The sequence below is a fragment of the Lepisma saccharinum genome, chromosome 18 (assembly GCF_977018435.1).
Source record: "Lepisma saccharinum chromosome 18, izLepSacc3.1, whole genome shotgun sequence".
Taxonomy (NCBI): domain Eukaryota; kingdom Metazoa; phylum Arthropoda; class Insecta; order Zygentoma; family Lepismatidae; genus Lepisma; species Lepisma saccharinum.
In genome coordinates, this window is record NC_139246.1 from 13,812,776 (window position 1) to 13,826,686 (window position 13,911).

The 13,911-nt window shown below is 34.6% G+C and overlaps 1 protein-coding gene across 4 annotated transcripts in view; it reads left to right on the plus strand.

Moving 5' to 3' along the window:
- LOC146002405 (sex-lethal homolog) overlaps positions 1-13,911 on the plus strand; it is a 65,493-nt gene that overhangs the window by 5,928 nt on the left and 45,654 nt on the right. For all 4 annotated transcript variants that reach the window (XM_083140169.1, XM_083140168.1, XM_083140166.1 and 1 more), the window contains exon 3: positions 4,793-4,968. In XM_083140169.1, coding sequence (XP_082996295.1) covers positions 4,793-4,968 — 176 coding nt within the window. The remainder of the gene's footprint in view (positions 1-4,792; positions 4,969-13,911) is intronic.

A 13,911-nucleotide genomic window follows, 5' to 3' on the forward strand; every position in this document is an offset into this window, starting at 1 on the left:
GGCGACGATGCTACCACTGCCATCGGGGAGGCCAAGAGAATGTCTGAAGAGAATCAATGAAAAAACATAGGATATTTGACATCTACAGTATTTTCCTTAGCAGTATTGGTTTTGAAACTTACACAGGGGCTGCTTACCCACTGTACCGCCTTGAGAATTACGTTGATTTTTTTTTAAATCTACAGATTTCAATGTTTTACGTAATGTAAAAGCGGTTCCTGCATTAGGAAAGCACAAACAATGTAGATATTTGATCCCAAAGAATGGCCCACATAAGTTAAAACCTGCAATTTCGGAGTATTTCGCGGCTTTTTGTTGGTAAAACTTTGTTTGCACACTAAAATAGCGAAAGAACACATCAAAAATAATTATCAGTACCAAACCTAACAATCCTAACCTAACTACATAAAATTGTAGCTGCTGGAAAGTCGTTTTGGGTGCTATGTTCACTTGTGGGAAGCCTTTGGGCTGTTCTGCTACACGGTAAAGTAATACGCTAAAACAACAGACGTACTGTACTTCACAATAACACATTTCCTAGACCTAAAATCAACTGAAAACATTCATAAACAACAAAATCTTCATAAACCATCCAAAATATTTCACTTTCTCCAGGGGGTTCAGAAGGTCAAGGGTACCGAGAATCAATGGAAAAACACAGGGAAATATGATATTTGACATCTACAGTATTTTCCTGGCCAGTATTGATTTTGAAGCTAACACTGGTTGTTGTGATAGTAAATTATCTGTACACTGCATATTTATTTTTCTTCCTAGAAATAATGAAATAGAAGAATTCATCCTTCGGAAAATATTTTTACGTATATCTCTTAATGTTTGACACTTTCCAGTATAATTTAATTTTTTTTCAGATTTTCTATTTATGACATGTTGTAGTTACAAATGCAGCCTTCGTACATATGAATATACATTTACATATGTACATCCTAAACTGATACTCGTCTACACAGATGTTATAATTGATCATTATTTTAAGATGTGTGTGGAAATTGTAAGGATTTTATAATTTCGAGATTGACCACTCAAAATCTCTTAATCATATTCTTGGGACTGTGTATCTTACCATAATTTTATAACCATGGCTTTTCTTAAATCCTATGGATTCACACATGCATACATACACCCATTCACAATACTTGATTTCAGAGTGGTTAAAAGTTAAAATGCTGTGTACCAGCCTTAATTTAAGTCACAAAAAATTAGTCTAAGTTTGCCATATTTGTGTACATGTTATGTATTGACCGAAAGTTAAGTATGCAGCCATGGGCTGAAATAACCATAAGTTCATATTATTTATATGAATATACATATTGTCGTCATATAAACTTGATCATATTATTATTATTTTATATATTGTGTATCACTAACACAACTTGTATATCAAATTAAACACTTGTGTTTGAACATTTCTCTTCATAAAACATACTTCAAATCCAGCCCTGGCCCAAAACCATGGTAACGGTTGAAGTTTTTGCGTTCGATGACGTGTGACCAGCCAAGTGAATGCATCACTTCAATGTGAAGTCACGTGAAATGACAAAACGACAGTGTTGCAGTTTTCAGATATTAAACACCAGAACAAGAACAATGTCTAGATGAGGATGTGTACTACAGGCTGTGGAAAAGGAGATGCGATAACCACTAACGCCGTCAAACAGTTGGGCGGGAACTTTACGTCACATACCATGAAGAAGTAATAGGATCTGAGCTGATTATGTCCTTTGCGATTAGTCCACTCAGAATTAGTTCACTTCATCAAATGATTTACTCCCTACATTCCTGCTCATAATAAGGAGTCAAAGGTATCTTGCTTAAGGATCTTTCTTCGATGTAAACCTAAAAGTTGACTTTTCAGATTACGTACATAATCTTCTGGGCAGAAATGCGCACTGCAGATTCTAGCATTAGCATGATTCACGTTAGCGTTTCCACACGAATCCAAAGCTTGGTGACCGAAGAATCCTTTTGAAAAACGTATATATTATGTTCAACGTACTTGGAAGATGTATCTTGTGCTGAACTAAAATAAATAATAATAACAAGTGGTGTGCGGTATCTTGGAAAGTCGGGACCGGGATAGGAAAGAAAAATTCCTTCCCTATCACGACTTCAGCAAATGGCTTCCCTAAATTTCTGGATCCCGAGCAGTCGAGAAATACCGAATGGTCATTTTAAAACGGTATTAATTCTTGACGTTTTCTACATTGCAAGTGTCTGGAACTTATCGGAAATTTTTAGTTTTCATTCCAGAAATGCAAAGAAAATAACTTAAAGTGAAAATGAGAATTTGAGATTTCCAGACTAGTCGAGAAATTGCGAATATTTCCCGTCCCGAATGTCGGGATTTAGAAAAAAATCCCGTTCCGATCAAAAATATTCTGTCCCGCATAACAATAAGTACAGTGGGATCCATGAGTAATATCTCGCAAATTGTCCATCACCATGTTCGTGCATTTTATTTGACCCAATAACAGGTTCAAGAATTAAAAGAAAACTCAGGACAAGCTCCAGACAACTTCTGCACCACCAAACATAAAAATCCATCGCTTAATAACACTTAAGATGCAAGAGAAAACTGAATGACATGGACAATTTGCACGGTAATACTCATGGATCCCACTGTACCTATCTATATTTATTTTCAAATTGTCTGAAGCCGCAAAATGTAAATGGGTGGAAATGCTCATTTGTGTACTCGATTTCGTGTGTTCAGTTTCTGGCATGGTTTCCTATCTGCATAGTGCAACACTAGCGCATAGATTTGGAATTCATTTCATGGATACATTCACCTCTTACCGTCGTTTCGTCATTACGAGTAAACAACGGATTGGCCCAACCTATACTTCTAATAACCTTGCTTCAAATCAAAGAAGAAGTTTCCATGACAACAATATGTACATAATTTGAATTTTTGGCTACTTCAGCCCATGGCTTCATACTTAACTTCCAAGTAATATATAACAGTACATAATTTTTTGTTGATGATCGTAATAAATAAACTAGGTCTAAATGTAACAATGAGTGAACCAAGATATGGTCTTTGCAGTTAACACAGAATTATTTTTTCTTTTGCTATTTTAGTTATTCATGAAAAGTGTCAAATTTTGTATAGATATGATATATGGCTAGAGGCACATATTTTTGGTAAATAAAAAAGCAAAATTTCGGTTCAAAAACAGTCAATTTTGGGTTCAAAATCGGTGAAAAAATGGTATATAAAATTACATTTTGTTTTTAAAATGTGAACATAATCTAAAATTTGATTTAAAAACTGCACTTATTACAAAATAAATGTAACCCTTCTAATAACACATTTATCTAGTTACCAGAGTATTAAGCTTATTCCTGTATAAAGGGTCCATTCTTGCTTCTCAAATATTTACAGAGAATTAATTAATTTTCTGTGAATTGCATAACTCACAGGATAATTCAAACTTCAGAAAGTGTCGAGTCTGTAAATAAACTCTAAATTTCATGTATAAAGCCAGTCTCACTTCACCATCGATTTCTAGCTTCCTAACTTAACGATCGTGTGAGAGATTTCTCTTATTTAGTTCCCGACAGAATTAGAAACAGTCTCTAAATCCATCGTTAATACCATAGAACTACCAATCAGAATTGAGGAGCACACTGGCCAGCTGAAGTAGGAAGTAGAAGAAGAAGAAGGGCAATAGATGCTCAACTGTTTATTCAAGGTAGCTTAAAGAAGAAAAAAATTCGAGCAATACAGCTATATAAATGGCATTTTATTTATTGATTGGAGAAAGTACTAATTATTATTGTTTTAAATAAATATTTCGCATGTTTAAATTTCCTACTGTGATACTGTTATTATACTTTCACAAACGATGCGAATTATTTTCTTTGAAGTAAACATTGAACAGCCACATACATATGTACGTACTCTGGTTGTTGGCTGTAACAAATAGACTGTGCTGTGTGTAACACTGCAGCTGCTAGTGTTGTAATGATATATAAATTACGAATTGTAATTAGTTCTTCATGGACTTCAAAGTAAATTTCATAATAAGTATTTTAGGAGCAAAGAAGTGTCAATGAAATATAAATATAATATGGTAACTTAATGTAAACACCACAATTTTCGCACTTTGAATGTTGTGATGTTTATGTAATTTAATTGACTAGTTCGTATGTGGGGATATATTTCAAAACCGTACGAGAAGGGTTTCATTAGAATATACAACTTGTATCGTAATATACGGGTAATGCAACTTATGCTAGTGGGTCCGTAAAGTGGTATATCAACTTGAAAATAACATATGTTGTATATTCACATTCACTGCTACGGGTTACATGTGCTACATTTTTCAACAGTGCCAATGTTATTCTCTTATTATTTTAAGAGAAAACATTATTTTCCCAAATCTTCAGCAGTTATTAGCATCTAAATTTGCGAAGTCGTATACCGTGTGCAGTCGCCATTTTAAAGATGCAATTTTAACGATCGTGTGAGACCCCTTTTGCTGCCTTCGCGAACTGAAGACTTAAAAAATCTAATGGTAGTTTAGAGTCGGAGGTGGGTCGGGAAGTGAGGACCTACTTAACCACAGTGTTCCATTTTGCATCAGAATGTGACAAAACGGTAGGAAAATGCACCTCACATCTGTCAGAAAGATTAATAATTAACATTACAATATGTTATTTCACGTTTCTTGTTTTCTTCAAAAACTAAATATGCATGTCCCGATATATGGCATAAATGATATCTCACTGTAATTGCCTTGTTTTTAGTGTCAATTTTATCTTTCAGACTGGCTACAGCTATGGATTCGGTTTTGTGAATTATCAGAAGCCTGAAGATGCAGCTAGAGCCATAAACACACTAAACGGCCTCCAGGTACAAAACAAAAGGCTTAAAGTATCATATGCACGGCCATCGGGGGAAGAGATCAAGGACACAAACCTTTACGTTCAAAATCTACCACGGTAATTATTAAATTCTTTACTAACTGCTATAGATGCATATTTGTACTAACAAAATGTAGTCTAAACTTTGTGTTGGCAGAATATTGAACACCAGCAACATAAGAATTGATTATTCATTCACTATGTAGAAACATTTTGATGTTTTTGCTTTTGTACGTCAGATGAACCATCAGAGATATATACTTGCTGTGTGAATTTCATCTTAAGGTTCGGCTGGACATTGGCCGACGCGAAGGCAGTTTTTTTTGGAATTTTCCTCTTCTTTCGAAACACTGCTATAATGTTCCAAAATTCGAATTCCTTCTAGAGCATTCATGTGAATCTTCATGTGCTTTGGTTTCGCTATTATCAAGATATTATCAATAGTTTAATGGACTTACGTAATGACAAAACTATTGAGAATATTTTTGGCAACAGCAAAAGCAATCCACATGGAGATAGAAGGTATTCTAAGCAGATGTAATTTTTCAAATTTTGGAATATCGTAGCAGTTTCTCGAAAGGAGAGAAAATTGTAAAAAGCTGCACTCGTGTTGGGCAGAGGTCCAGCTGAGCTTTAATGACTAGAGACTTGGTGCTGTTAACGTGATCGCTGGAACTAGAAATTAAGGTTTAATTATTTTCCTGTAGTTTACGGTTATTACAAGCATAAGAAAACAGTTTTTTCTTTGTGACGTTTCAGGAGAACACACGCTCCTTTCATCAGACATTTATTTTCATTTTGACTAAAGATACAGTTATAACAATGGTTAGTAATTTTTAAACAAAAAGAATCTGTTATATAATGGATGTTGTCAATGTTACATTGTTGTAATATAGCAACTTAACTGTGAAAAAAGCAGTCTATTTTATTTTTATTTTAGAATTTTTTAAATTATGAATTCCGAATATCATCAGGTAATTCAAATTCATCATTGTTTTCACAAAGTCTCTTGATGTTTTCTGTTACATTAAATTTTAAAGATGGTGGCTTACTCCATTTGTGAAAAAGAAAACTCCACACTGGATCTATGTTACCATTTTCATTATTTAATTTATTCCAGTGTTCTTCTGCAATGAACGAGGCTTCCCAGACATTCAACTCTGTGTTTCCCGTTAATCTTTTTAAAACCCTTCTCTTTTTAATCAAATGCTTCTCTTCGATGATATGAGTTGACAAACCTGTTCTTGGGTTTAGATTTATAATGTCCAAATCATGTTCGTGCCATCTTATTGCCATTTTCCTTGCTGTTTGTCCCACATAATCTTTTGAACATGAACAACTTATATTATATATTCCTGTGGTTTCCACATCTGGTAGCGAGTTTCTCATTTTGAATTCATTAAATGTACATTCCAAACTTCTTGGTGCTTTAAAAACAATTTTGAAATTAAAACTTTTAAAAATTTTTGCAATTTTATGTGAGAATCCCTTGTGGAATGGAATGCACACAAATTTCTTTTCAACAGATTTTTCATCTTTGTCTGTATTTCTCTTTTCCTTTAGTTTTCTTGCAACTTGTTTTTTGATTTGGTTTATTCTGTTAGTGTGAAAGCCATTTTCTTTTGCTATATTAAAGAGCCTTTCTTCTTCATTTTTGATATCCTCATTATTAGAACATAATCTTTGTGCTCTCAGGAAAAAATTTAAAAATATGTTATCCATTGTTATACGCGAATGTTCTGATTTGGCATGGATGTATTTTTCCCCCGCTAATTTTTTTCTATGGACTGATGTTTGAATTGTTGAGTCAGTTGTCTTAATTTGCAGATCAAGGAAAGAAATTACATTGTTATTCATGGGTTCGCAAGTGAATTTTATGCGACGATGTGATTCATTTAACGATTTAAATACGTCCATGATGGTGTTCTCATTTTTAGCAATAATTAGCACATCATCTACATATCTGATGTAGAGTTTGATATCCGCACCTATCGCATTAACAATTGGAGATTCTATGTAATGAAGGAAAATGCTGGAGATGATTCCGGATACTGGGTTTCCCATTGATAGACCATTATTTTGCTGATAGATTTTGCCATCAAATATAAAGTAATTGTAATTTGCACATACAGTAAACCATCGAACCATTTCCCATGATTCTACTGGGTTAACCTTCATCTCAATAAGCCATCTGTGTAATGCATCTGTGGCACCTTCTATTGGGACACTAGGATATAAATTTTCAACATCAAAACTTGCAATACGATACTCACTATTCCAAACAATATTTTTTAGTTTCTGTTTGACTTCATATGCATTTTTAACACTGAATGGTGTTTGTTGTTTAATTATAGCAAGTCACGACCCATCATTGCAACTTTCACACATCCTGCATACAAACTATCCAAATATTTAGTTGAAAGACTTGCTATAATTAAACAACAAACACCATTCAGTGTTAAAAATGCATATGAAGTCAAACAGAAACTAAAAAATATTGTTTGGAATAGTGAGTATCGTATTGCAAGTTTTGATGTTGAAAATTTATATCCTAGTGTCCCAATAGAAGGTGCCACAGATGCATTACACAGATGGCTTATTGAGATGAAGGTTAACCCAGTAGAATCATGGGAAATGGTTCGATGGTTTACTGTATGTGCAAATTACAATTACTTTATATTTGATGGCAAAATCTATCAGCAAAATAATGGTCTATCAATGGGAAACCCAGTATCCGGAATCATCTCCAGCATTTTCCTTCATTACATAGAATCTCCAATTGTTAATGCGATAGGTGCGGATATCAAACTCTACATCAGATATGTAGATGATGTGCTAATTATTGCTAAAAATGAGAACACCATCATGGACGTATTTAAATCGTTAAATGAATCACATCGTCGCATAAAATTCACTTGCGAACCCATGAATAACAATGTAATTTCTTTCCTTGATCTGCAAATTAAGACAACTGACTCAACAATTCAAACATCAGTCCATAGAAAAAAATTAGCGGGGGAAAAATACATCCATGCCAAATCAGAACATTCGCGTATAACAATGGATAACATATTTTTAAATTTTTTCCTGAGAGCACAAAGATTATGTTCTAATAATGAGGATATCAAAAATGAAGAAGAAAGGCTCTTTAATATAGCAAAAGAAAATGGCTTTCACACTAACAGAATAAACCAAATCAAAAAACAAGTTGCAAGAAAACTAAAGGAAAAGAGAAATACAGACAAAGATGAAAAATCTGTTGAAAAGAAATTTGTGTGCATTCCATTCCACAAGGGATTCTCACATAAAATTGCAAAAATTTTTAAAAGTTTTAATTTCAAAATTGTTTTTAAAGCACCAAGAAGTTTGGAATGTACATTTAATGAATTCAAAATGAGAAACTCGCTACCAGATGTGGAAACCACAGGAATATATAATATAAGTTGTTCATGTTCAAAAGATTATGTGGGACAAACAGCAAGGAAAATGGCAATAAGATGGCACGAACATGATTTGGACATTATAAATCTAAACCCAAGAACAGGTTTGTCAACTCATATCATCGAAGAGAAGCATTTGATTAAAAAGAGAAGGGTTTTAAAAAGATTAACGGGAAACACAGAGTTGAATGTCTGGGAAGCCTCGTTCATTGCAGAAGAACACTGGAATAAATTAAATAATGAAAATGGTAACATAGATCCAGTGTGGAGTTTTCTTTTTCACAAATGGAGTAAGCCACCATCTTTAAAATTTAATGTAACAGAAAACATCAAGAGACTTTGTGAAAACAATGATGAATTTGAATTACCTGATGATATTCGGAATTCATAATTTAAAAAATTCTAAAATAAAAATAAAATAGACTGCTTTTTTCACAGTTAAGTTGCTATATTACAACAATGTAACATTGACAACATCCATTATATAACAGATTCTTTTTGTTTAAAAATTACTAACCATTGTTATAACTGTATCTTTAGTCAAAATGAAAATAAATGTCTGATGAAAGGAGCGTGTGTTCTCCTGAAACGTCACAAAGAAAAAACTGTTTTCTTATGCTTGTAATAACCGTAAACTACAGGAAAATAATTCTATCATGCAAGCAATGCGTACATACAAGAAAAACTATTAAGGTTTAATGTATGTAGATTTTGTTCCATAACAAGGAATTGAAAAATAGTTTTAGACATTGATGGTTCATACAAAATTAGACCTATAGAAAGGATTTTTGTAGTGCCCTAAAATGTTGTTACAGTAAAACCTTGTTAATTCGGACTAATGGGGGGATAAGTTGACCCGTTTAACGAAAGTATGGATTAACTGAAATAACCTAAAAGAACAGTAGAAAGTGTATTAAAATTCCGTTTATAGCAAGAAAACATGTTTATTATGGTGTATTTAAAGGGCATAGGCCTAAATACCTTATACAGTACAGTATAAAGTCTGCGGGAAACAGAATTTCATGAGTGGTTGACTGCCTTTTCTTTGGGAAATTCTCTTGTTGACTTCTAGTCACATTTAAAACCTTGCATTCTGTTGTTTTTTTTTGGGGGGGGGGGGGTCCTTTTGCCTGTCCGGATGAAGCGAAGTCTGGCTTATCGGGGTCCGGATTATCGAGGCTTGAAGGCTTGGCTGGACCATTGGCCGACGACAGCAAAGCTGTGTTTCGAATTTCCTCTACATTCGAAAGAAACTGCTATGATATTCCAGAATCTGAAAAATTAAGTCTACTTAGAACTTCTAGAACTTTTACATGAGTCTTTGTGTGTGTCTTTTCTTTCTTCCAAACAATTTACTTTCAATGTTGCTTTGCCTGTGTAAGAGATGCACTTTTCCATCCTAAATTTCAATGTTCTGGGATTTTGCATAACTCAGGATAATTCAGACTGTAGAAAGTGTAGAGTAGGCAAATTTCCTGTTTTGTTTCACATGGTAAGAAAATATATCTTATATCTTTCAAAAAGTAAGTATCCATGACTTTAATAATCAGTAATATCACAAATCTACCAATACACATCTTTTCTGTTATTTCTGTAGAATTGTACTTGTTAGTTTGGAACAGTGGCGATTTCTCTGGGTGTGTAAGTCGTGTGTCAACGGCCAAAGGAAAATGAAATAAAGGAAGTATCTGTACTTTTATAAATTACGATTTTGAGCGTTTTTCTTTAATTGTCAGTCTCGAGCGCCCGGTAGTTTTCGAACGCGGCGCAGCGCGCAGTGGTTGTCAGGCAGGCAGATCGGTCCCGCACTGCCAGGGCGTTGGAGAGGATATACAACGTCTTACCACTGCCAAAACATAGGATGACCGCGCATGCGCACCCTGCCACCCACCACCATGGTTAGCTTCTCAAGGCGTTGTATTTGTTCCCAACGATTTAGCTTTCATTCACCCCGCGTTCCGCGTTGTTTTGCGTGATTGTTCTGCATTATTTTTTAAACGTGTGGTGTGAAGTGATGTGATAATAGTGAAAGTGTTGTGCAAAAGTATTTAAATAATTCATTTTCTTCGCTTTCGTATTCAGAGAAGAAAGAAGTGATTGACAATGGTCGACCACGTCCGAATCTCACGATGTCAAGATGTGTTAAAGGAAAAAGTGGCGCTGGAAAAGGTTTTGAGAGACATTTTCGAAAATAACTCTATGAAATTTCAGACTGGCTTTGCGGGTGTGATGTGGTGAATAAATTTTACTGTTGGACATGTTTATTATTCTAGACTAAAAAAGGTGTTGGGAATTATCAAGAGTATGCGGATTTGAATCATCTCAATACTGCAGTGAGAAAACACAGCGAGCCTGAATTGCATATTAAAGAGGTTGATTAACGCCGTCTGCTATTTAGCAAAGCAAGAATTGCCATTCCGAGGCCATGAGGAAAATGCAGCATCTGTAAATAAGGGCAATTACATGGAATTCCTTATTGCAAGTGCCGAGTTTGATCCCTCATTAAAAGAACATTTATTACATTCTGCAGTTTTTCGCGGTACTTCGGCAGGCATTCAAAATGATTTAATAAATTCAGTTTCGGATGTTCTGAGAGATGAAATCTACAATGAAATTCAAATCACAGACTTTGTGGCTATCATGGTCGATCATCAGACATTAGCAAAAAATCCCAGGTGTCAACAGTGTTACGTTTTTTTTCGGCCTCACAGAAAAAAAGTCATGAAAGATTTCTTGGATTTCATGACATGAGCGTCGATAAAACTGCAGGAGCTCTTTTTAGTCACGTGACTGAAATAATGGATAAGTATAAGCGTGGGGATATATTAATTGCCCAGACATACGATGGATATTCTGTAATGAGTGGTCATTTGAATGGCCTTCAAAGTAAAGTTTTGGAAAATTATCCTAAAGCTTTTTTAACGCATTGTTATGTTCATGTCATGAACTTGGTGCTGCAGCAATCGTTAGAATGTAACATAGAGCTTAAGGTGTTCTTTTGTGGTCTTAAATCACTGTCTACGTTTTTCTCTCATTCTCCAAAGAGGTTTCACGAACTTTCTGCTTTCGTGTCCAGAAAGCTCCTGTCATTAGCTCCTACCAGATGGAATTTTACCTCTAGTCTAGTGTGGACAGTCAATGACAACAGAGAAGCACTGCTTATGTTTTTTTAACATGTTAGTGAAAGTGGAGACTTCGATCATTTGACTACAGTGACTTCAAGAGGATTTTCTAGCTTCCTGAAGGATTTCGAAAATATATTTTTAATAAAGGATTTATCCAACTTGCTTGCCTTTTCAGACGTATTATTCAGTATATTGAAGTCTAAAAATGTTGATATTTTGTATTGCAGTAATAAAATAACTGAATTTCAACAACAGCTGGAAAAGGAAAGTGAGAATTTCGAAACACTATGGAATTCTATAACTGGTGCAGTAGAAGAGGAAGAGGTTGTTGAAATGAAAAGGAGGCGACTGAACAACGAATCACAGAAAGACCACTGCCGGAGGCTTTACTTTGAAATCATTGATGATATCAGCAACCAGATAACAATTAGATTCGCATCATTTGAAAAATTGCAATATTTTGATTTACTAAATCACACAAAACGGGGCTACTTGAATAAAAGAGAGAACTTTTCTCACCATCTCGTACATAAATTGCAGGAAATTTATGGCAGTCTGTTTAATTTAAGCAAACTGCAGAATGAACTTTGTTTGGTATGCTTCCACTGAAGGATCAGAGAAAACACCAATTGAGATTGTAAATTATCTACTGGACACGAATCTACCGGTAGTGGGTGGGTTTACGGAAATATATAAATTAGCAATGTTGATCGCAACAATTCCTTCCACGACGTCATCTGTCGAGAGATCGTTCTCATCACTGAAGAGGAGCCACACATTCTGCCGATCTACTCAACCTCAGAACCGGATGACGAATTTAAGTCTTATCTCCATCCAGAAAGAATTACTTTCTATGCTGGGAGAAGGGGATAAATCCAAATTTTATGAGGCGGTGATCAGCGCATTTCTCTCTAAAGAAAGAAGAATAGAGCTGGAATTCAAGTAACTGTAAGTAATTAGCAGTTGATTTTTCAAAATATACTTTTTGGAAGGATAAATTAAGGGGAAGGGGAAAAACCGGGAATGTGCATGTGCATTTTAGCGATTTTTCAATGAACGGGTCATTCTTATGTCCACGGTGTTTTTCTAGGAGTGATAGGTAGGAGTTCCACCAACCCCTCTGGTTGCAAACTCGTGCATTAAAAATTAATTGTATAGCGAAGTATTGAACATATTAATTTTATCCTTACCCTTCAAATATATTAATACTTTAAATGAAGTATTTGATTTACAATAATTTATGTAATTTAATGTTTTTCTAAATATTTATAAAATTACACGAAAAAGGTACGGAGAAAATTTGTAATATTGGTTCACAGAAATGAGGGGGGGAGGGGTTAACATTTCTTCTTTGCCAACGCCTGAAGTTCAGGGTCAGGAGACGCCACTGGTTTGGAACCAAGTTGTGGTTTTATGACTTGAAATTTGCCCATTTTCATATTGAATATGTGAATTTCAAAATATCAAAGCCTAGTCACAAAAAGCAAAGTTTGAGGGGAAGAATAGGCATTTTCTATTCTTTTGAGTTTCAAACAATTAGGAAATTAGTTACTTTCTAGGAACAACAATCATGTTACATAATGTGATCAGCCTGACTTCTGTTAACATGAACACTTGACCGACCATGAACCTTTTTCTTACTGGTACAGTGCTTCGGATACTTTGACCTTACCTAGTGATGTGACAAAGCTGAAAATTTACCGAAGCTGATGTACTCACCGATAATTTTTGGAACTGATACTGATTTCGATACATAGGATTATGCAACAGTAATGAAATGTTATTTTCAGCATGACAAAAATAAAGTTGCTATAAATATTTCTAATTTGTATTAAATGCATATACATGTATATATTCTCAGAGATTTTACATTAATACACAAGCAGTTCTTTGAAATGTAAAATGGTTTCCCGTTCTTAATTTAATGCTGGCAGATTCAACGTCAGAAACATAAATTTTTGAACAACTTCTGGAAGCAACATACTTCTCTTATCACAAATCTGTCTAGCTGAACACTCCTTCACTGAATATTGATGCAGCAGGTATGCCCAAGTATTTTCTCACCACTTGCTTCAGGTTTGGATACTCATTTTTGAATTTCCAATACAACAGCGGATCCTCGTCACGTGGAATAATCGGTTTAGCAATGTACTGTTCTATTTCTGATTTTGAGGTAGGTTGATCCTCTGAATGAGAGTTTGCAATAATTTTATCACAAAGACTCCACAGTGATGATGATCCGTAACCTAATTTTCAATAAATCTTACAAAATAAAAATATAAAACTTATCAATACTGATTTATGTATCAGATTTTAATTGATGTCGATTTGTGCCGATATTTATACATCGGTAATTGGCTTCGGCACATCCCTAACCTTACCCTAGTCAGATTTTTATACCCCAGCATAAAAACGATACCAAGGAATCGAGGATTAGCTCCAGCTTTTGGTTTGCT